Source organism: Pteropus vampyrus, unplaced genomic scaffold, assembly GCF_000151845.1.
Source record: "Pteropus vampyrus isolate Shadow unplaced genomic scaffold, Pvam_2.0 Scaffold240, whole genome shotgun sequence".
Lineage (NCBI taxonomy): Eukaryota > Metazoa > Chordata > Mammalia > Chiroptera > Pteropodidae > Pteropus > Pteropus vampyrus.
Genome location: NW_011889021.1, coordinates 1,335,907 through 1,359,891, shown reverse-complemented (window position 1 = coordinate 1,359,891; position 23,985 = coordinate 1,335,907). Strand labels below are relative to the sequence as shown.

The 23,985-nt window shown below is 38.0% G+C and overlaps 1 protein-coding gene across 1 annotated transcript in view; it reads right to left on the bottom strand.

Moving 5' to 3' along the window:
• The window catches only part of FAR1 (fatty acyl-CoA reductase 1), a 53,931-nt gene extending 30,385 nt beyond the window's left edge, over positions 1-23,546 (bottom strand). The window contains exons 1-3 of the mRNA XM_023519921.1: positions 23,525-23,546; positions 5,614-5,809; positions 4,429-4,436 (exon numbers count right to left, since the gene is read on the bottom strand). Coding sequence (XP_023375689.1) covers positions 4,429-4,436; positions 5,614-5,802 — 197 coding nt within the window. The 5' untranslated portion in view covers positions 5,803-5,809; positions 23,525-23,546. The remainder of the gene's footprint in view (positions 1-4,428; positions 4,437-5,613; positions 5,810-23,524) is intronic.
• Between the last annotated feature and the right edge of the window lie 439 nt (positions 23,547-23,985).

Genomic DNA, 23,985 nt, shown 5'->3' with positions numbered 1-23,985 from the left:
TACTCTTCCTTTCTCTAGCCACCATCTCTTTATTCAATACCATTTTCCCCCACTGGTACCCCAATTAATTCCTACTTTATTAAGTTCACTAATACCCACTTTATTCCCTTTCCAGAATTTATTTCATAGTCAACCATTTTAATTCAATCCTCACCATCCAATGGCGTTTCTTTTCCCAGAGACATTCCTGTAAATCAGTGGTCCTCAATTTGGGGCAATTTTTGTCCACAGGTAACATTTAGTGATGTCTAGAGACATTTTTGGTGTCACACTGGGAAGGTGAGGGGAGTAGCTGGCATCTAGTGGACAGAGATCAGGAATGTTGTTGATCACCCTACAAGGCACAGGACAGCTCCCCAGGACAGAATTATCTGGCCCAAAATGTCAAAAGTGCTGAAATTGAGAAATATTAACTGCTATAAGACAACGTCCACTATGGTATATGCTCCTTCTCTATGCTCATTATTCCTGTTTCAACATCATAGTAGGTTTACCCATAAGTTTCTTACTACCTTTCTTACTACTATCTTCAATTGTACATTCACTTAACAAAAAGCACTCATTTTAATGATTTACACCAGCAATGCTACACATAATGTGGGATGAGTGGCCGTAAGATTAAGTAGAGGGATGTATCTCTACTTAGAGGGAATTAAAGGCATAACATAAAATGACATCATTTTATGGAGTTTACTTAAAGTCAAATATTTACTTAGACAAATGTTTAGGAAAAATGCATCTTTATATTGAAAATAAGGGCCATATGTTTGCGCTAAAGCACAAAAGGCTTTAAGTAGAGGATATTCATTTTCTTTACAGATTAGACTTACTGTGGTGGAAAAGTTTTAGAAGCACTGCCCTGGAGACCCCAGAGGAGATGCCCAAATCTTTCACATTTTACTCAGGCCCTCAATTCCAACCTAGACAATAACTTCAATAACTGCTCCTACCCAATCTCTCCTGGCACCTCTACACTCTCTCTTCCTCCCTCCTTCCTCTTAAAATCTCTCTATACTGTAGGCTCCATTAGGGCAGGGAGTCTACCTTATTTATCTCTAAATTCAATCCCCTGCATCAAGTCAAGTACCCAGTACTGAGCAGGCACAATAAATGTTTTCTAAAAAAATAAAAAATGTCTAAGAATAACCTCTTACTAAGGGAAGGGAAGTTGTTGGAAGGGGGGTTAAAGCATTCTGATTACAAGTGGTTCATGATAAAATGTCAATATGAGTAAATAAAAGGCAGAGATGGCAAAAAAAAAACAAAAAACACACACACATGCAGGCATTTTTACTTCAAAAAAGCCCAGTTAGTGATCTTATAGCCCCGTCAACAACTCCCTTCTCATGGGTTTTAAGGGAAGCAAAGGATTCCAAAAGGATTCAGCAAAGAATAAAATAAAAAGAATAAAGGGTGAAGGGACACTACATGCAGACTAACTTGAATAATTAAGAAGTACAGGCATAATTTCTAAATTACTGAGAATCTTCCAATCCACAGTTAAATAAAAATAAAAGCAACATGATGAGGAGTATCTGCTGCAAGATGTCCAAGAAAAGCTAATGTGACATAACTATTAGTTCCAATCCAAAGAACTACCATAAGGTAGATGAAGTTCATTCAAAGTCAAGTCTGGTTGGTCTCTGTATAGAGGTTTGCTACTATTCTGGCCTTTTCAACAGGCCTATAAAGAATTTATATATTCAAATAGGCATTACTCTCATTCCAAAATAAATGCTATAATTGAAATTCCTTTTTGAGATATGCCTACAGAGTCAGATTCCTTATGTGTACCAAATGTGAGCTCATAGCTTTCAAATCGCTTTTGTTTCTGACCCCAACTTCTTTACTGCCAAGCTTGGGTACAAATTAATTTTGAATGTCTGTAAAAATCAACTCTTTCCTTAAAGCATGAACATTTGCCCTTATTAGATATATCCAAAAGAATGTACCAGCAGGATGTTCTCAAATGGTCTAAGGCAGCGGTCTCCAACTTCTCTGGCACCAGGGACTGGTGCTCCTATGAGAATCTAATGCTTGATGATCTGAGGTGGAGCTGAGGTGGTGATGCTAGTGCTGGGGAGCAGCCGCAAATACAGGTGAAGCTTTGCTCAGCTGGTCTGCTGCTCAGCTCCCGCTGTGCGGCCCAGTTCCTAACAGGCCACGGACCAGTACCAGGCCACGGACCAGTACCAGTCCACAGCCCAGGAGTTGGGGACCCCTGGTCTAAGCAACACTACACATTCTTAATCAGCAGTGGTTCTCAAAGTGTGGTCTAAGGATCCTAGGAGTCCCCAAGACTATTCTAGGTAATTTGCAAGGTCAAAACTCTTTTCATGCTAATGCTAAGTCATTACATGCATCTTTCACTTTCATTCTCTCACAGTGTAGAGAGAAGCTTTCCAAAGGCTACATGTGTGATGACACCTGTTGGCTAATGAAATGTGTGCTTGTATTCTCTCTGCTTTAAATTTTTCTATTTTAATTTTTACTCTAATAACTATCAGTAAGATAATTTGAAGCAAAACCTTGCAAAAACAAAACCTCTTTGAAGTCCTCAGTAATTTTTAAGAATGCAAAGGGATCCAGAGAGCAAAAGTTTAAGAATCACTGCTTTCAATAAACAGAACATTTTAACCTATTTGGCAGATATGAAAAAGTATAGCCACAAGGTAATGATAACTGTCTGCAATAAACTGCAATCCATCTACCATTTCTAAGTGACTTAGAAAAAGCTATAAATTATACCATATTTTTTTAAAAAGTCCTTATACCAATCTACCAAATAGTTTTCATTTGAAAATCATATGGAACAGAGTTCAGTCCATCTTCTCATTTCTTGGGGAAAAAAATTGAAAGTGAACTTTGTACCTACCATACTTTAAGATGGCAAATTCTTCAAACAGTTATTTTATGTTGGTAAATACTGAAATATTAACTCCCATCTTATTTTTAAAAGAAGCCTAAAAAGTTCATGTGATAATTCTCTGAGTTTAAAGGTAATACCAGCTATACTTTTCTCATATGTAAGCATAAACATTTATTAGTCTGAAGCCCTCTTCTTCAAGTCAAACAAGCAAAAATTTAAAAGAATAATAAACTAACAATTTTATTGTATTTTAGGAGGCAGAAAGCTCACCTGGGGAGAGGAAGAGTATTGGTAGGGAATACCCTTAATATTTATTGTATAAAGCATATGCATGCTTTATACGGAGCCCATAAAACGAAAATCACAGCTTGTCCTGATGCACTTTACACCTATCAGGCAGTTCCTAACTCAGAGCCTTTGCCCTTGCTGTGGCCTCTGCCTTGAACACTCTTCCTCCACATACCCACATGGACTCTTCCTCACTTCATTCAGGTCTCTCCCCAAATGTCACCTCACAGAGAACTTTTCTGACTATCATATATAAAGCAGCACCGCATCACTTTCAATCCCCTTTATCCGCTTTACTTTTCTGCACAGCATAAATCACTATTCAACATGTTATATATTTGTTAACTTGTCTCCCTAACTAGAATGTAAATTCCCCCAATGCTGGGACTTCATTTTATTCACTGCTATATCTCTAGTAATCTTAATAGCCCCTAGTGAGTATTTAGCAGGACCCAAAATACATCTGTGGTGGGAGAGAGGAACACAAGTGCAGAGTTTGGGGCAAAGGGAATAATGTTACTCAAGTGTAACTAGCTATGTGAATTATCTTATCACTCAGTAGCTCTCAAAGAAGGAGCTTTTTTTTTTTTTAAGTAATTCAGAGAAAATTCGCTTTTCCAGTTGAAGGAAGGATTATTTAAAGTTTTCAAATGAGAACAAATAAAATTAATAAAGTGAAGAATGGAGACAAAGCTAAATATTATTTTTGTTCTTTTATTCTTATGCTTCCCATTATTGCCCTAACCCATAACCTGACTCTTCTTCCTGCTGTGTTGTTACCTCTGTTATCCTCTGCCCTTCACCCTCTTTTTTTCTACTCCTTGTCGTCTTCTCTTCTAATTTTTGTCAACTTGGGCACCAACTGCCATTAGCTTTCGGAAATTAAGCTACTTTCACTCAGCGTGTACCAAGTACAACTGTTGGAGCTAGTAAGCTATCCAACTCTAAAGACTACTTCTCCTAATGTACCATAAAGCCTTCCACCATCTTTCCTTTATTTATTTATGTAATGGGAAAGTAATGCTATAAAGTAGAAAGATAATAGGGATTTGTTATCAAGTCAGCTGCATTATCTCCAACAACTATCAGCTACATAACCTCAGATAAAATTACAACCTAAGACTCACTGTTCCTATTTGTAAAATGGGATTTATCAACAACTGCGTCTACCCAAGTATGAGCTCTGGGTTCGACTGTCAGAGTTCAGACATCGGTATACTCACTCACTAAATCTATGACCTTGTAAAATAGGACTAACATCAGCACTTAACTTAAAGAGCTGTGATAATTACATACATATACGGTGCTTTGCACACCGTGCCTGGTACAAGGTAAGTACTCAATAAACGTTAGTTACTATTAAGTACTTTATGGATTTCTACTGAAAGATCAAAGACTAGAAAACAAGTCATGTCTAATTATTTATCAACTCTAGAGAGCTGTTAATTTATAATTAATCATCTTTTGACACTTTTCGGCAATTCTTTGACTGCTCAGACTGAGAGGTTTCCGGTTTTTGTTTTTTTTTAAACATAAGTCATAGCTGCTCTAGAAGGTTAAAAGGTACCACATATCTAACTTAACTAAAAAATTACATAGCTCACTATACTAAACTTACCATCAATGAATTTCAGATAAATTCATTCATTTTGAAAGAATTCGAAAGCTTATGACTGTGAAATAACTTTTTAAATTAATTTATTTATTTTAATTAGTTTCAAGTACACAGTACATTGGTTAGACATTTATATAGTTTATAAAACAATCCCCTTAATTGCTCCTTCTCTCCTCTGGTTTTCCACCAAGCCAATATATTAATGTTATCTGCATTCCCTATGCCGTGCTCCCCATTCCCGTGACCACCTATGAACTACTAATTTGTACTTCTTTAATCCTTTGTGAAATAATTTTACCCCAGTTCATTTGCATTTTTTCTTAGCAATATTTTCCTCACGTTTAAAAATATGACATATTTCTGTATTCTCTAATTGCCACCATGTTCTTATTTGTCAAATGGGAATATGTGACTTTCCTACCCTCTAATACTATTGTGAAGAGCAATTAGTGCTTACAAATTTTTAAGTGTTATGAAAGCATGGTGTCTCACAGAATAAGAGGTCGTTTGAAACTACCTCTTAATTAATATTATTCTGAAGACTACTTAAAATATCTAGTAAATATAAATAACCTGCCTCAAATATTCTAAAAACAAATAAATATCTACCACAAAGGTAATTAAGAATTTGTTAGACAATTTTTGCCCATCACAAAGAAAAGGCTTTTTTTCTCCTAAGGATCACAAGTCATATCCAGTTTACTGCCATTCTATAGGGTAGTTTTTATTAATTTTTTTCAGGACACTGAAGAAATATATTAAGCTGTTGGTGATTATAATAATTATACACACAAACACTACACTTTTTTCTCTCCTCCAAATGATTATTTTCCACACTTACCTTGCCACTAATGACTTCTTCTACTCGCTCTTGGGGTGTCTGTCCAGCTTTCTGCCTCACCAGAACATACACTAAATTCACTTTAGGACAAGACCTCAGCAACTTTTCCAGAAGTACCTTCCCTAGGAAACCAGTAGCTCCAGTGAGAAGAACATTCTTGCCTTCATAGTATTCTGGGATTGAAACCATTCTGATCCTAAAGAAAACACAACAAATAAGCATCAATTCAAAGATTTATGTTCATATGTACTAAATCTCTTGGCATTCAGATAAGTATTTGAAGAACAGGCAAAAATCAAAGTTGAATGTTAACAAAAATAGACTAATGTCTGGTTCATTGTAATAAGGCAGAAAGAATAAGGATCTACAACAACAGCTTTTAATCCCTATGTTTTCCTCTGGATCACCTCAAACGAGTCACTCACCTTCTCTGGGCCTGGGTTTCTTTAGCACAGTCTGTACTAAATGGCCTGTAAAGTCCTTCCAACAAGAATTCAAACCTTCGTTTAAACTTCAGTTGAACCCTAACCACGAATGAATGGTGTCTGTCTCTGAAAGGATTTATAACACCAAATAGAGGTCAGCAGCAAGACTCAGTTCCCTAGCTTGTATAATCATGGTGAGGTGTCATATTTACCTATCACCAGCTGAAACAAGAGGTAACTCCAAGTTTTTTCTCCTACATGTTGGTAGTGACAATATATCTAAAAGGTGCTTAAATCTCCCTTTCAAAAAAACCATACTAAGAAATACGTGGGCTGACTTATCCTCCATACCCAAATTCCACTGAAACAGCAGAAAAGATAGTATACTGAGAGCATGAACAAAAGAACCATGATGAATGGAAAAAAACAAGATGCAAAAGGATTCATGCAGTATGTCACTACACAATGCTCAAACACTCAAAACAATGTTCTTTATTGTTTAGAAATGCACACCCAATAATATTAATAGATGCATAAGAGAGAGTACAATACAATCAGAGAAAATAAGAAGCTGCAATTGTATTTACGTTTTATTTAAGCTAGAGAGTAAGATACATGTGTTTTATGTCCAAATTTTTCACAATTTATGACAATCTGAAAATAAGAAACCCATCAATAATCAAGATGGAAAAAAGGAAAAGAGGAAGGGACAGAGGAAGGGAGGGAAGGAGGGAATGAGGAAGGGAAAGAGGGAGAGGAGGGGAAGAATTCCTAAAATAAACAGATGAGACCAATTTGATAAAGAAGCCATAGCAGTCGTAACATTCCAAGCAAAACAAGCATTGAAAGGACTAAAAGGAGGCAAGAACTGTCCTAACCCCCTAAATGGAAATCAACAAACTCGTATTAAGTTGAATTAAGGTATAGGGAAATCAAGGTAATTAAACGATTGCTCACAGAACAGAGCCGCTCATAACAATCTTACTTCCTGTACAAGCTTTGGCTCCCAGGCTTAGTACCCATATCTGCAAAGACGAGCATCCAGCATGGGTGTTACAGATAAAAGAGAAGTAGGACTGAGCCAAGCCTCCAAGGGCTTTGCCAAAACAAATGACAAGCCATACCTACTAACTGGTTGAAGGAATGGTTAACAAGCCTTTGAATGCTTCCTAAGGTAGGAAATTGTCTATAGTCTCAAAGCAGCTTTACTAAGAACTACACTATACCCTGCGGGTTCTCAAGCTTGTAGATGGTGGTGTAGAACAACTGGAGCTCTCCTAACACTACTAGTACAGTGGAAATGGGTACAATTTGTTGGAAAACTGTTCGGTAATATTTACTAAGGAACACCAGAAGATGTGAAGAACAAGATAATTCATGTAAGTATTATTTGCAACGCCCTAAAAGTGGAAAAAGTTCAAATATCCATCAACAGTAAAATGGATAAATACCAGCATATTCTTTTAAAAAAATTCTATACAGCCATGAGACTGAAAGAATTCTCAAATTTTAGCCAAAGAATCCAGATGCAACCTCACCATAAGTTTTAAATAGTTCTACAATAGTTTCCATCTCCAAACTTAAAAAATCAGTTGATTTAAGGCAGGCTGCTGAAAACCAAACTTTGAGAAAAACTGCCTAACCCATTTTCAAGATAAAATGGAAGAAACAACACAACAGGATCAAAAAACAGTCTTTAGACCTAACCTTTAGAACCTAGAAACTGTCCAGCTCAGGTAATAAAGAACTGCCTAAGGAGAAAAGACCTGGCAGAGCTTTACAAGGTCCGATTTCACCAGCAATGTGAGGAGTATAGAACAATCTATTGCCTCAAATCTGGATCTATTATACAGCAGACAAGCTTCTGAGGCATCTATCTGCTCTGAAAGCTGCAGTTTATTTCCTTACTTTAGTTCTCATAGTAGAAGTCTACACCAGAGGGTGGCAAACTATCACCCCAGAGCAAAATCTCTCCTATCCCGTTTTAATAAGTAAATTTTTATTAGAATACAGCAAACAAAGCCCTGTGATTATACATACTTGCTTTTTGTGGTACTGTAATTTAAAAGAAATATTATTTGGTATTCCCCCATTCCTGGCTCACAGCTCCTAAAACCCTTGAAATTTCTTAAGTGATGAGGTGAAATTTTCAACCCCACCCAAGGGTGGGGATTAGTTGCCTACAGAAGCCAATTATGTGGTTAGAGGGCTGGAACATTTTCTCCCACCCTGATAGCCCAGGAAGGGAGAGAGGCTAGAGGTTAAATTACTCTCCAACAGCCAATAACTTAGTCAATCATGACCACATAATGAAGCCTCCATAAGAAAACCAAAGGACAGCTGATCCACCCTTTTTTAGAGCACTTCCCTGTTGGGGAACCAGACCTCTTCCCTGTGCCACCACGCTGGCTCCAAGCCCTACAAGGACAGAAGCTTATTTGTTTGGGGCCTAGCCCTCTGTTTCTCTTCATCTGGCTACTGATTCATATTCTTTAATATCCTTTGTAATAAATCAGTAATCTAGTGAGTAAATAGGTATTGAGTTCTGTGAGCCTTCTAGCAAATTAATTGAACTCAAGGAGAAGGTTGTAGGAATCTCTGATTTAGAGCCAGTCGGGTCCAAAGTACAGGAAACAACCAGGACTTACAGTTTGCATCCTGAGTTGGAGAGTGTCTTTGGAACATCAAATCTGTCTGTAGTTGGTACGGTCAGAAGCACAGATACAGCCTGGGCTTGCAACAAGCAAGTGTCTGAAGTGGAGGGCGGTCCTGTGGGACTGAGCCCTTTATCTGTGGAATCTGATGCTACCTCTGAGTAGTGCCAGAATTGAGTTGAATACTTGGACACCCCGCTGGCATCCAAGTATTGCTTGGTGGTGTGGGGAGCCTCCACACACACACTGAAATTAGGTCTGGGAGCTCTTTTCACTTTTATCCATAACAGCAGGGTTGAGTAGTCACAAAAGAGACATTATGGCCCACAAAGTCTAAAATATTTACTATCTGTTGCTTCACAGAAAAAGTTTATGGACCTCTGGCCTAGACCAAGATCCTGAGTTTCTTTCTGTCCCAGTTGCTGGGTTACATTCTTGGTCCCCAGGACCCTTAAATGCTGACTTGAACCCTATTCCTCCTGGCTAAACTCACAATCTGCCTAGCTCTCACCAGTTCCCTTTCCCCAGAACCTGTCCCTAAACCTAAAGCCTCTAATTAGAAATTCTGTTTAAACTCTAATAAATTGTGGACCCTCAGTAACCCTATGCAAATGAAACATTCTAATGATAAATAAAACCATATCTATAGACCCTTACTCCAGTTCCTTCAGGGACAAAAAGCCACACCTCAAATATTTTTATAGTCCAACTGAGAACCTAGTTCATGAGCCCCCCTCCCCAATCCTCCAAATAGTAATCTGTACACCTTCTTTGGGAGGCTACAGCCTTTCAGGCCAGGTGAATCCCTCTACCAGCACCTCCTTAACTTTAATGTGCACACAAATGACAGAGAGACCTTATTTAAACAGATTCTGACTCAACAGGTCATACTTGAGTTATAGTAAGACTCTACTAGACCCCTCCCACTGCTAGCTCACCCCTGAGGCCCAGCATTCCTGAGTACCAAGACTACTTAATAATTTATAATAATCTGTTTTTCTCAACAAGAAAATGAAAAGGAACAAAGAAGATATCAAGAATATTCCCCACTTTCACGTACATACATACACGCACACACACACACCCCCTTTACATTACATACCACAGTCTCTAATATAAAATTAAATGTTCCAAAATGCTACAATTGGCCAGAAAAGGAAGTATATCATATCAAAGAGAAAGGGCCAATTAACATATAAAGAGCATTTGCAATCAAATCAAAGACCAACAATTAATTAGATGAGCAAAAGATATAATGGAAAGTAAAAAATAAATAAATAAATAAATGGCTCTTAATCATCTGTAAAGATGCTCAACATTACTCAGAAATATGCAAATTAAAACTAAAAGATTCATTTTTTCACTTATGAGACTTACAAAGACCAAAAAAAGTGATAAAGTATACACAGGTAACGGAGACGATTATATTGCTGATAAGGCTATAAATTAGTACAATTTCTGTGGGGATGGGAGGGTGGATCTGGCAATTTCTATCAAATTTTAAATGACCATTATCTTTGACCTTGCAATTCTATTTCTAAAAATTTATCCTGTAGCGCATCTTTCATGTGTGTGAAATAATGTATTCATTGCAACACTGATAGCAAAAGACTAAAAACCTTAATGTCCACCAATAGGGGATTGGGCACACTGTCCTATAATAGTATACTCTTCATCTAAAAAATAAGGCGGTTCGACATATATTGTTATACAAATAGCATTCCTGATAAATTTTAAAAGTTAAGATGTAATACTGTATGATATACTACTATATGTAATACTGTATGATATACTACTTTATGGAAAAGGAACGAAAGAGTATGCATATGCTTATAAATACAAAGTTTATTTCTGGCAAAAAAATTGCTAATGATGGTTGCCTCTGGGATCGGGATAACTGGATAACTGGAGAACAGGGATGAGGAGCATTTACTTCTCACTATATATCCTTTTGTATATTTTTAAATTACATACTATATGCATGTATTATACATTTTTAAAAACCACTGTTTTTGTAAAACAGAAAAATGAGAAGGTACCAAAAAATATTTAAAAGAACAAATTTTCTTCTCAATTAGACTCCACTATCTTTTTGTCTTCTAACAATTTATAAACCCATTTTCATGTTTTTAGAAAAAAAATTAACAAATCTTTTTTTTTAAGTGAAAACAAATAGCTAGCATTATTAAGAAAAAAGGGTATCTTCTGCTAATCTTTATTACTTAAATTTTCATCCCATTTCTGTATTAGATGGAAAATCTATTAGATTGAAAATCAGATGATTACTTAACTATGAAACTGTTGATGAACAGGACTCCAACAGGCCAGATTTCCTGAATGGAATATGAGAAATTCATCCCCCCTCACAATGTTAATCTTGGGATCAGATGCCCCTCCCAAGAGATCCATATTCACCATATTCACCATATTCACCAAGCAGTCAAGTACATAGAACTACCAAAAGCAATTCTACAGTGAAATCTAGACTTAGCTCTACCTGTATGTTTCTTTCTGTATCAGTATATATTAAACACAAACAATAAAACCTGTAAGGATTCTTAGTGCCATATTTTAACTGCTACAAAATTTCCACCACCTACAGCTATAGGTTCATTTAGTTGTCTTCCTATTAAAAACTAGCTCCTCTGTGCCTTCAGCACATAAACAAACCCAAAGTCAAAACCTACCAGTGGAGACAGTGGGGAGGGCACACTGTTTAAGTGACTCCCGACCAGGGGCAATTCTTCTGTGTTTAACACAGCCACAACTAATGCACCGCCACAACTAACGTTGTTCTACACCTCTAAGCTGGAGGACCACTCAGCAGGAATACTGAACGAAATTCAAGCAGCAGATAGAAAGTTGAGCTAAATGGTCTTTTAATAGTTCTTAGATTCCATGACTGAAAAGGAAAAAAAAAAAAAACTTCAACTATCCTTAAAAGGTGAGAATTAATTCCAAAATCTAAACCAAGAGCTGGCAAACATTTCTGTAAAGGGTCAGGTAATAAACATTTTCAGCTTTGTGGGCCAAATAATCTTATTAGCAACTATGCAATTCTGCCATAAGTAATAGAATGGGCACAGCTGTGTTCCAATAAAAACTATTCACAAGATCAGGAAGACAGTTTGCAGGCCATAATTTGCCAACCCCATTTCTAAATAATAATTCCCAATATTCTACATTCAGAAAATTACTACAAATGAGAAAAGCATTGATGGGAAACCAGTACCGTCTAAAAATTCATTGCCCATAATTTCACCACTACTAGAATTACTGTGCATATCACTGTAAAATGAACACTAAATACCTGTCTGATAATAGCTTCAAAAACACACCAACAAATGAATGCCAGGATTCAGAAACATAGATACGCCACAGACTGCATGCAAAATGAAGACACGACCTATAGTCTTTTTCAAGGCGTGTAAAAAAAAAAAAATCTCTGTTTTCAAAGGAAAGCCCCTTGGGATGTTTAGGGGGTAAGGCTTGGACAATATTATTTTGGAGAAAAGGCTACAAATGAATAAAAGCACAGAATGTAATCCAGTCACAGACTCAGAAACCCTAAACCACTATTCTGTTCAAAAAAATCTTGATAAAAAATCTTGAAAAATAACAGAATTTAAAGAGGTCAAGAGCTAACCCAATACTGTGGCAAGATATAAACGTCTGTTTATACACTGTGTATAGGTCTAAAAGAACCCGATTATTATTCTCTACATAAAAATGTGTTATTTACAATTGTATAAATTGTAAATTTATATTTATAAAGGCTATATATGAGGGATGAGGTGGGAATAGAGACTAAGCACATGGTAAATATCACACAAATATGAAAATGCTCTAGGAAGCTGCACTGAGCTACAATGACCAATAAGGGATCCTACATATATACCTCTGCTTCCTCCTTCTTCCCCCCTGACCTTTTGTTTGTTTTTCCACTAAAAGTGAAATGGAGATTAGGTATCTCTAACAAATGGGAATTAATAACTGTAATGCAGAAGTCCATGAACATATCTATTGCTATGCAACAAAATCACTCTAAAACTCAGTGTCTTAAAACAATAATAATCATTATAATCATCATCATCATCATCATTATTTTATTCTCTTGCACAATATTTGTGAGTTAGGAATTTAGAAGAGCTCAACGAAGAAGTTCTAGCCAAACAGCTTCTAGCTCCTGATCTTAAGATTCTTTGGATAGTTCTTCCACATGACGTAGTTTTTAGACCTCTCTGCAGCACGGTAATCTCAGGCTAGACTGCTTACAAAGGTGCTAAAGGCTGCAAGACCAATATCCTAGTGAGCTCAGTAGAAAGAAGCTCTCTCACCTTTTCTGACCCTACTTTGAAAGTCACACAGTATAATTTCTACCACATTCTACTGGTTATAAATAATTCACAAGACTGCCCAAATTCAAGGAGAGGGGACATAAACCCTACCTCCAGATGAGAGAAGAGTCAAGGTTACAGTGAAAGAACCTATGAGATGGGAGATACTATTACAACAATCTTTAAAAACACAATCTGGCACAAAGAGCATGGTGAATTAACTGCTTATTACTGCTGAGACTGTCAACCTTTCAGTCCACATTAGACCTACTTCCTGGGGCTAGAGAACAAGAAGTTGTTCCTTACATTTTTAGCCATCCAAAACTCCTTTAAAAAATATAGCCCAATGAGTCTCATACTTGGGTATTTGCCTACCAAATAATGTCACTGAATAAATATTTTCATTTTCCCACGTTCGCTTAATCATGAACTTCTAACCGTACGTTATCACTTGGAGTTGACAGACTTCTAGACAAAAGCAAGCCAACTCATTTTAATTAGACTATGAAGAGGCCTCACCTCATAGGTATACACTTTCTTTTACGATTTTTGATAAGACTCCCATCTGGAGACATACTGGAAATCACTGGTCTAGTATCTTTTCTACTATATTTTAATAACTCTGGAATCTTCAGTGTTTTGATTAAAACTCAACATAAAAGAAAACTTCCTCTGAAAGTAAGCTGTAAGGAACAAAGGGGCAAAGTAAAAACTCAAAATGTACAAACTATTTACTGTAGTCAAGCTGATAAGGTTCCTTTTTCAAAAATTAAGGCTTATAACGCATTTTTCCACAAACAAAAGAATAACTGTAGCATCTTGGTTAACATTTTTTTTTTCAATAAAAGATGCTAGTGTACAACCCTGCTGTAAGCAACCACTGAAGCAGATATAATGGCCACTCTGTTTGCCTACACGGACCCTGATATACCAATATTCAACTCTCCGTATTCTCTTTTCCCCAATGTCTAAGGTACTTCTTGATAGTAAGGAATCTCAACAGGTTCATTAGTCCTTAGGGCACTACACAAGTATTTTGTTCACTGATGTTGCTCTGTAAGCAGGGTACTTTGGCAAGAGTTGAAAATGCCTCTAAGGCCTCATGATTCTGGAAAATATTACACTCTCAGAATTCCTTTGAGTGATATAAAAAATCAAACACAAAGACAACTTAAGAAGTCAAGTTCTAAAGAGAGGAAATGTCAATTCTACAACATTCAAATTATCTGCTGACAAGAAAACAAATTTTTCAGCAATATCCATTTTCCTTTGTTTCTGTTTCTGTCCTTAAGGCCTATACAAGACTAGTGGGGTAACTTCTCTACCTTAAAGGCTATAGAAGAGGAGCCATGCTTTTGATAACACATAGGATGTTAATAAACTATTCCATTGCTTGCAAAAACATGTATTCATTGACATTTTAGAAAAAACAATTTTTAAAAAGTAATTTCCACAAGTCACACGTGACTCTTTTGACAAACTATTACACTATAGTCTCTCCTTACCCTAATAAAAACCTTTCATGCTAAGACCTGAAATTTTTATCCTACAACTTTCAGACTCAGAAAAGTGAAATATAATATTCCAATATACACTGGATTACCTTCTAAGGCAATGATTGTTCAAAAATGGGCCAGACCACCCATGGGCTATGAATTATTTAGAAAGCAAGACCTTTCTTTGATGCATAAGGCTACTTAAGGATAAACTATTAAGTCAGTTATTAAGAGTTGCAAAACTTAGTGTGTTATTAGAATGTACCAAAGACTTGGATTTATATACAATTAATAACTCTGGTTGCTGCAACCCACAACACTGCAAAACTCCTATCACATATGCAGACTCAAAAACTTGAATTCTGTAATTTTCAAGAGGAACACTGTTCTCTTTAGCTGGTCATGGATTTCAATTATCATTATTCTTACTGTTTAATTAAAAATCAAAAACTACATTATTTGAGCATCATTATCATTTTAGTTTTTTAGTTGTCTAATTAAAACTGCAGGATGCATTACAAAGTTGCATCACTAGGATTTTGAGGTCTACAGTTTTCTAACTAGTCTAGACTTTAAGTACTATTTTTGTGTGTGTGATTCAACTAGGAACCATTCATATCCCTAACTGCTGAAGAAAATCCCTCTCCCCCCACAAATGCTTGTACTTTGACAATTAGTTATTATTCCACTAGAAAGCAGGAATTATTGAACTAAAGAAATGACCCCTTTAGCTGGGTCATTAAAACAGGATTAAAACAGAGGGTGGCTACGTAGTGTAGTGGTTAGCACGTCTGCTTTACATGAGTTCACACCCCAGGTGGAGCCACAGACCATACTCCAGGTGCGCCCGGCTCCCGCCCCAAACCCCACCTCACCACCCCCAAGTATGTCGGGAGTGCCAGGCCCCGGGTGCGCCAGGCCCTGGGGGACACTCCGAGTGAGCACATGGGAGGAGATGCCCAACCTTCAGAGATCCAGTTCTTAAGGGGAAATGGCAACATCCATAGGTCGGGGTGGAAGTCGGGGGGAGGAATTAAAGAGGGGGGAAAAAATAAAACAGGATTAAAACAGCTTGAGAGTCACTGTTCTAAGGGTCCTTACTACTCTAGTCTCTCTTTTTGGTGGGAAGCTTCCAGGAATGTCTTTAAATGACTAAATTTCCTAACAAACCCTCTTCCTCAAAACTTGTTTCCTGGCTTATCTTTTAAACTTTGTCAGGCTTATAGATACAGCTTACAACTAAATATTATCAGGCAGGGATCAGGCCAGAAAGGTACAGAAAACATGGGAAAGTGTTTGATGACTTTGGATTCTTAGTATCTGTTTTCGGCTGTGAAACTGACTTAAGCTCCCCAAGAATACTGTAGCCACGGCTTATTGTGAAGATGGAGTGAAAACGTGTATAGCAAAGCGAAAACATTACAGTACAAAATTCAGGGAATTCTTAGTCAATTTATCAATTGAGAATCAGAGTCACAACACTAAAAACCTTAGCATTAAGTTACTTCCTTTTCTATAAACTGAGATCCGCAAGGAAAAAGACAGCCAAAATAAATAACCAAAACAGACTTATAAAAAAAAACAAACAGGTAGGGTAATGAATAACTACACTGCTGGGACTTCTACTAACCACCTGACCTTGGGCAAGTCAATTAACTGCTCTGATCATTCATCAAATTCATTGAAGAGGCCAAATCATTGATGATTAAATCTTCTAGTTCTCAGTCTATGTATCTATTACTATGTACTAAAGTAAGCTGTTTCCTAATAGTACATTAGATACACAGAGAATTATTAACTCTAATAGGTCACAAAGGTTATCACTTTAAAGCAATACACCTAATACTCACTAATCTTTAAACAGCCTCTGCACCTCTCTGCAGTCAAATGTCCCATTAGCAGGTAATTCACCTCTTCCCCTCTCCTGAGGATTCTGCGTATGCTAATAATCATTATTTTGATTACATTTCAGGTACAATCCACAAGTTTTTAAAAGCACATATTTCTAAGAAACTTCTTTAGGACCATCCCTGAAACTAAATAGAAGATAAACTCATGCTCTCAGGGCTCCAGTGAGAACCAATCCTCTGTCAGCCCAATATACGTTTCTAAATCCCTGTATCACACCCAGGAGTTATTTTAATACAAATATAAACCTCAAAATACTTTAACAGACCTTTCCTCCACAGATCTTAACTATGTAAGGTCAAAAAGTTCTTTCTTTACCTCTGAAAAAATGGTATTTAAGCATTTATTCATTCTTACATTTATATATTCTACTTCTGGTTAATTTAGGAAAAATAGAGGCCATTGTATAAAGTACCATACACTTATTCCAAATTCTTTGGTAAAATCATTCCTACGTACTTATTAAACTGGATATAGCTTGTTTTCCCCCAAGAATCCAATTAAGAATTGGTATTTTTTAATTATGCATTTACATAATAAATTTTATAATTTTATCGCTCAATAAAAAGTTTGTAAAAGGTGAGCACTACACACAGAAATAAATGAGTTGAATTTCAGCAGTAAGCTTTCTGCCTATATATTAAAGAGTGGATTATTAAACCAAAATCCATAGGCCCTCAAGGATATTTGAGTAGGTTCTGGAAGTCTTATTAACGTCTTGAAATTATATGAAAAACTAAGTGTGTATGTATATTTTTTCTGAGATGATAACAGAAAGCTTTGAGGAGATACTCAAAGAGGTTCATGACCTTTGACTAAGAACCTCTGCATTATGAAATATATTTTAAGGTTTTATTTTCAGTTACTACTTCAAAATATTTAAGACTCTAAAATAATAAGACATAATGGCAAAAGTTCCTTAAATTCAAGGATTTCTCATGTGACTGTCAAGTAACATTTCTGGCAAGAATTCCATAAAAGACAAGAATGATGTAAACCAGATATTTCAAAGTAATTCTAAAATTGTCAAATGGTTAACATTTAAATCAAACACGCACACACACATGACACCATTTAAAATCTCAAAATGATATACTTGAAAGCTGATGACACACACACATTCTAGACAAAATGGACCCATTTATACATGTGCTACTAAGACATTTAGAAAGCTTTTAATGGAATGTGTCAAATAATTCACCATGGACAGCGATACAGTCACAAAGTAGTGTGTCCTAATTTGTAAGACAGCAATTGGCTTCTTTCAAGTATTAATGTAAGACCTACAGTATGTCAATAACATCTTGCAGGGATCTAAAAGATATAGAAAGATATGGATTTAGATATAAATTTATTCTATGAAGCTAAAGTTAGCCTCACCTCAACCCCTAAATGTTCTTTCTCCTGTCTAAATCCTACTTTCATTCAGAAATAATGTCATTTCCCACTTAGAATCTCTATAACCAATTTCGGCATATCATCTCACTGCATTGTTTTATATACATATATGCAGTCTCCCCAATTACATTATCCCTGTCCTACAGTAGATTACTATATCTAATTTCTCTTGCCCAGCAGAATGTAATCCATAAATCTCAAAATACATATGAACATATTTCCACTTCACTTAGATTACCAAATCTATTGTTACACTTATCATGCTACATGGTAATGACTGGTAAAAATGTCAGGGATTTGCTTCAGAATAAAAAAGGGGGGAAGTGGGTGGAGGTACAGATGAAACAAACTGACCACAAGCTGATAACTGTTAAAGTTGGTGATGTATATATTATTGTATTTTTATGTAGGCAATTCCCCATAATACAAAGTTAAAAGTTTGCCTCTCCTACTAGAATAGAGAGCTTCTTAAAGCAGGTCCAGTAGTATTCTTCTTGCACATCTGCCCAGCAGAGAGCAGATAAATTTACAAAACACATCTCATTCTTAGGCATAACTACCTTTCAATGAAACTTCAACAGCTTTTTGATGGTTTTCTATTTAAATGATTCTTTTATTAACTCAGATAAAACATATACATATTCAATCATTATTTAGTAGGTTCCTACTTTCTGAGATACACTGCGTTGGTAAATGCAGGCTATTGAAAATAATTCATCCTCTTTAATAAATTAAGAATCAGACAGTACCCTCAAAGATCTATGGGGGAAAAAAAGGTCAGGGAGGAGGAAAAGGGAGATGAAGAGAAAGAAAATATAGTAAAAAGCAATAAATACAGTTTCTAAGAAAGGAATCTAAGGCATACACATTTTTTATTAGAAAGAGGGCATACAGTTTGTTCAAGCTAGACAGGTCCAAAAGTTCCCCTCGCCACTCTTTTTTAAAGATGAAACTAAAGCTTAGAGAGGGGAACTGACTTGCCTAAGTCACACACCAAGTTGCTAGCAAAAACCAAAATTAAAACTCAGATCTGCTGATTCACAGCACAATGTAAATTTCCTACATCAAAATATTTTCTTCTACACTATAATATTCATTAGTAAAGAGAATTGCTTTTATTATTAATATATTCTTGTTCTATATTATACCTTACTAAAAAAGAACATAATAGACTAAGGCTAAGTAAAGGGGGTAGGCTGGGAAGAAAATGCACACAAGGACAGTTACACATGAAGACTATATGCATATGCCACACTTCCTCAATTCTGAGACACATTTAACTTGAAGACAGAGTATCCACTTCATAAACATTTAAAATACATATGGCATGATAAAATATATTTTCATTTCAAAAAATACTACAATTTGAAAACACATGCCTCTAAATATCATATAATACATCCTATAAAACACACAAAAATCACTATCATTTAAGAGTCAGTGCTATAAGGTACAAACACACAGAGCAAGAATCCCATCTTCTAAGAAAACGAATAGTTACTAAATACCAAAGGCTATGTAGCACTTTTTTCAATTGTAGTTAATATAAATAAGACCTTCTTGCCATTTGTCTTATATGCATGTGTTTTGGAGTTTGACAAAGCAAGGTTTAAAACTCAGCTCTGCCACTTAGCTCTCTACCCTTTGGGAAGTTATTCTCTTCTCTGAGCCTCATTCTCTTTATCTGTAAAATGGGATGTTCGCCTTAGAGAATTGCCTGAGAATTAAATGTGATAATTTACTTAAGAGAAACGGTACGGTACCTAGATGAAATACTAAGTTTCTTCCTACAATTACCATGAGTCAAATGCAATTAAACTAAAAACCAGAACCTATTCTTTAGGGACTGGAATAATTGCATACTGATCCTAGGGCAAATCCTACAAGTTTGCTTTGGAATAATTATTTGCTAGGAAAAGTTTCCTTTTTTGAAATTTGTCTATTCTTCAAATTGGGAACAGAAAACAATGACAAATTCTAAAGAGTTTCAGTTAGTTATATGTAAATTCAGCACTTTCATACTGTCTTACTAAACTGAGCCTCCAGGCCCATTATAAACCCACTGAAGAAGGGAACTATAGAACATATGGGAAGAGAGAAAAGTATATGGCCAAAAGACACAGTGAAGATGACTCAGTTATATGGGTGGTTTGTGTTCTTGTTAACCTTAAGTTCATTTATTAAACTCTAAGAAAACAATGTTCAGAAGAGCCAAGACCATATCTCCAAGATTCTGGGTGCTTCAGTAGCTAATCCCTCAAATTAAGCACATGTCATCTTTCAACATGTAGATTCAGGATGTTTCCACCAGTTAACAACCCAGTCATTTCCAAGATAGAAATGTGCCTACCGAAGTGGCTCACATGCAGCAGGCACAAAAATAAGACCATCTTTTTTCTCCTACCCTGAACATAGCTCAGTCTAGCCCACCCACAGATTCCCTATTAGCTCATTTCAGTTGATTTTTCCCAACTAATTATAAATAATGCTCATTTTTTAACTTAAAAAAATACAAGCATTTTAAAACTACCGTGATCTTACCAGCCAAAGATTAAAATATTACAAAGGGACATAACAACATCTTTCCTATGAATCTAACCATAACTGTGATGATACCAGCTTTTAAATTTGTATAGAGCACTTGCCACTAACACATTTCTAAACTATAAGCCTATATCTTAATATCTTCATTCTGGCTTTCTTGAGACTAAATTCACATTACTTTTTTTCCTTACTAAACTCAATGGTTTCTTCTCAATCTTTATTCTTCTGATTCTCTCAGCTATATATTTTGCTGCTGACCACTTTCTCTTTCTTGAGAACTTTTTCTGTCCTAAATTTCCCCAAACAGTATATTCCTCAGTGTCTACAAAAGTCTCTTCAACTAATCTTTTTCTCTTTCTTATCTGACTCTGTTGTTAATCATGACAATCTCAAAAAAAATGGCTCAGGCCTGGCCTTTGGATTTGCTTATCTACTTTGAATCTCTAGCACTTAACAGTGCCTGGCATGAAATGGATGCTTAATTAATGTTTACTGACTGACTTTGCCAATCAATCCTGACCTGCCACTTTACTAGCTGTGTGACCTTGGTCAAATTAAATATCTCTGAATCTCAGTTCCCTCATCTATAAAATAGGTATAACCAAAGGAAGATGGTGCTTGGAAAGCTCAAAACATTGTCCAGCACAAAGCATCTAATAAATTATACTATAATCAACATAATCTAATACAGGACTCAAAAATGTTTCTGATTATTACACATGGTTGAACACCAAATCTACCACTCAATAATCCAACTTACTTTCACCATATTCTCTTATCGTAACAAAAAATATTTTTGCACTTTCCTTTACTACACGTCTCCAAACCATTATCAACTATTCCAGTTCTTCTCTTAGCCACCATAATCATTATTTATCAACTAAGCTACAATATCAGACTTACTTGACTTCCACACCCTTAAGCCATTATTCAAATCTCAATTCTTCTTTAAAGCCATTTTTAATTTGTCACTCATTATAACCATGTAACCATGTCTTCCAATAACCTACTTCCCAACTCGTAGTTCAAAAATGGCTCAAAACTCACTTCTTCCGGAACCCTTCCCTGATTAACTTCTCACCACTGGGATTACTTCTCTACTCTGAGTCACTTCAGCACTTACATATTGTTATACTTAAGGTAAAATGTGATCAGTGAATAGCTTTACCAAGAAATTACTTCCACAAAATTATTTCTACATCCTAAAGAATGGTCCATTAGCTATTATGCTTTGTTGATCTGGTAATAAGGAAACATCCTATACAATAAATGTCCTCTTTGGTTTCTGCCCTTGACACTATACTACTTTGTCAAGAAGTGCTAAACTCTCTACAATCTTCTGTCCTATCCTCAAGCAATAATTATACCTCAGTACCAATCACCTCCTCCCATTTAAAACCACTGGAAATTTGGTAGTGGGCCACTTTTTTTCTATTTCCTCTTCTCTGCCCCCAGCCCCGTCTCACATTCCACAAATAAAAATTCCATAAGCTTGAAGCAGAAAGGCAATAGCACACACACCACATCTGTCCTTTCTCTAAATGAAAGGAACTTTTAATCTATTTAGCTATAAAACTCTTCCCAAGGCTGAAAAATTTCCCAGCCAAGCATAATAATCAAATTCTACTACATCAAAATACTTGATTCTATAAAATAACAGGACTGTGTTTATATGTTACAACTCTCACTTGTGTTACTGTAAGGGATCTTGCATCATTTTTATGCTATATTACACATGCCCAACAAGATAGTTAAGAAGGTCCTCTGGCAAGGCAGATTTTCTGAAAGTATCTTCTGATGTTGCCTTAAACCAACACGTTCTCTTTTCTTAATATAAAGAATCAAGCACTGCCATCCAATCAAAAGCAAACAATACTTGTGCCATTACTTCTGAGGGGGTGAGCGCGTGTGCTGCTGAGGCAAAACCAATTAGGTGAACTGCCACGGGGGCAGCAGAAGACGTGGGGAGGGAGGTCGAACACAGTAGTGAGAATGAACAAGTCTGAGTGTTTGGCCCTCGATGAACACTGTGAACCTGGCTGACTCCTGAGATATTCTGCTTTTCTGACCCCGCCCAAACCGACAGTTATTATTGCTTACTTACTCATAAAAGATCCACACCCTTCGCTACCATACATAAATCTCCCTTGTTTGTTCCTTGAATACTTTCTCCTAACTGGCTACCTTATGCCTTCTAGTTAAACAGCCTCCATCCACACCTCACCTAAAACCTCCTCGGTCACCTTCCGGTTTCAGTAGGTGCCTCTAACTCGATCCACGTGTCTCCATATGTCTAGATATCTCAACGTTCAAAATCCAAGCCAGTCCTCCTTTCACGCACAGCTGATTTTCCCCCGCCCTCTATCAATGCCTACTTCCAAGGGGCCAACAACACTCCACAGCTCCGCACCCTCTCCTCGGGCAGCCTTTCCTGAGCATCATCCTCTTCCCATCACTTTCTTCCTCCCACACCCGGAATCGTTCAATCACAGGCCTTTTACTACCATCCTTAGAGCACACGAGCCTGGTACTCCGTTAACTACCCCGCCCCACCATCGCCACCTCTACGCGGCCTCCCCACCCCAGGCGGCGCCCCCAGGCTCCGCGGCTGCAAACCAGGCCCCTCCCTAAGTCCGGGTTTGCGGTCCCCGCACTCTGGAGGGCGGCGGCCCGGCCAAGCTGCGCAAAGACCACCCCTACGGAAGTAGGCACCCCCAGCTCTGGAAGAGCGGGACGGAGGGGGCGTGGGCGGGGCAGCGGGTGTAGCCCCCCCGCCCCGGCCTGGCCTGCCGCCCCAACGCCTGCAGCTGCGACCCGGGCCAGGCGAGTAGGGAGAGAGCCCGGCCTCTCCCACCCGGCGTGCCTGCCTCTAACCTAGATGCAGAAGCTCAGGCCTGGCTTTCCCCTTAGCCGTCCAGCGATGGACCCACCACAGCCGCCGTCGTCGCGCTCTCCTCACTCGCTTTCCCACCGCCCCAGGCCGGCTGCGGAAAAGCGGACCGGCAATGGCACGCCCATTGGCTGCGGCCCGCACTCGCGTCAGCCGCCCAACCCAGCCTGCGGGATGTGACTGGCTGACGCGGCCCCTCTTCTCCACATCTCGCCTTGATTGGCTGCCTCGCGCCCCCCTAATCAGGAAGACCGCTCACCCGCCTTTCCGCTTCGGCCTCCCACCCCGGAATCCCGTTTCCATCCGGGAGGGTTGGGGGCGGGAAGGGCACTGGTGAAATACGAACGGCCAATGGGCGCGCCGAGAGAAGGCCGGGGGGTGGGCTCCGCGGCCGGCCTGCCCGCAGAGGAAAGTTCAGCCAATGGGCGTGCGCGCCACATCCCGAGCCCTGGAGCACTTCCCCTGGCCGCTCGCGTTCCAGCGGGTCGCGCCCAGTGCCACGCCCTGTTGCCGGTGCCACGCCCTGTTGCCGGTGCCACGTCCTGCTGCCGGTGCTGCTGGAGGGGCGTCGACTGGAATGGTGGGGAGTATTCGGCGAGGCAGGTGTGGGAGACCGCGGGTAGCCTTTGTGGCGTGCTACTGCACTGCCTACGTGGGGTCCAGCGCGCTTTCAGGTGGGGCTGGTTCGGAACTGCGAGAGCGGAGCGGGTCGCTCCTTGG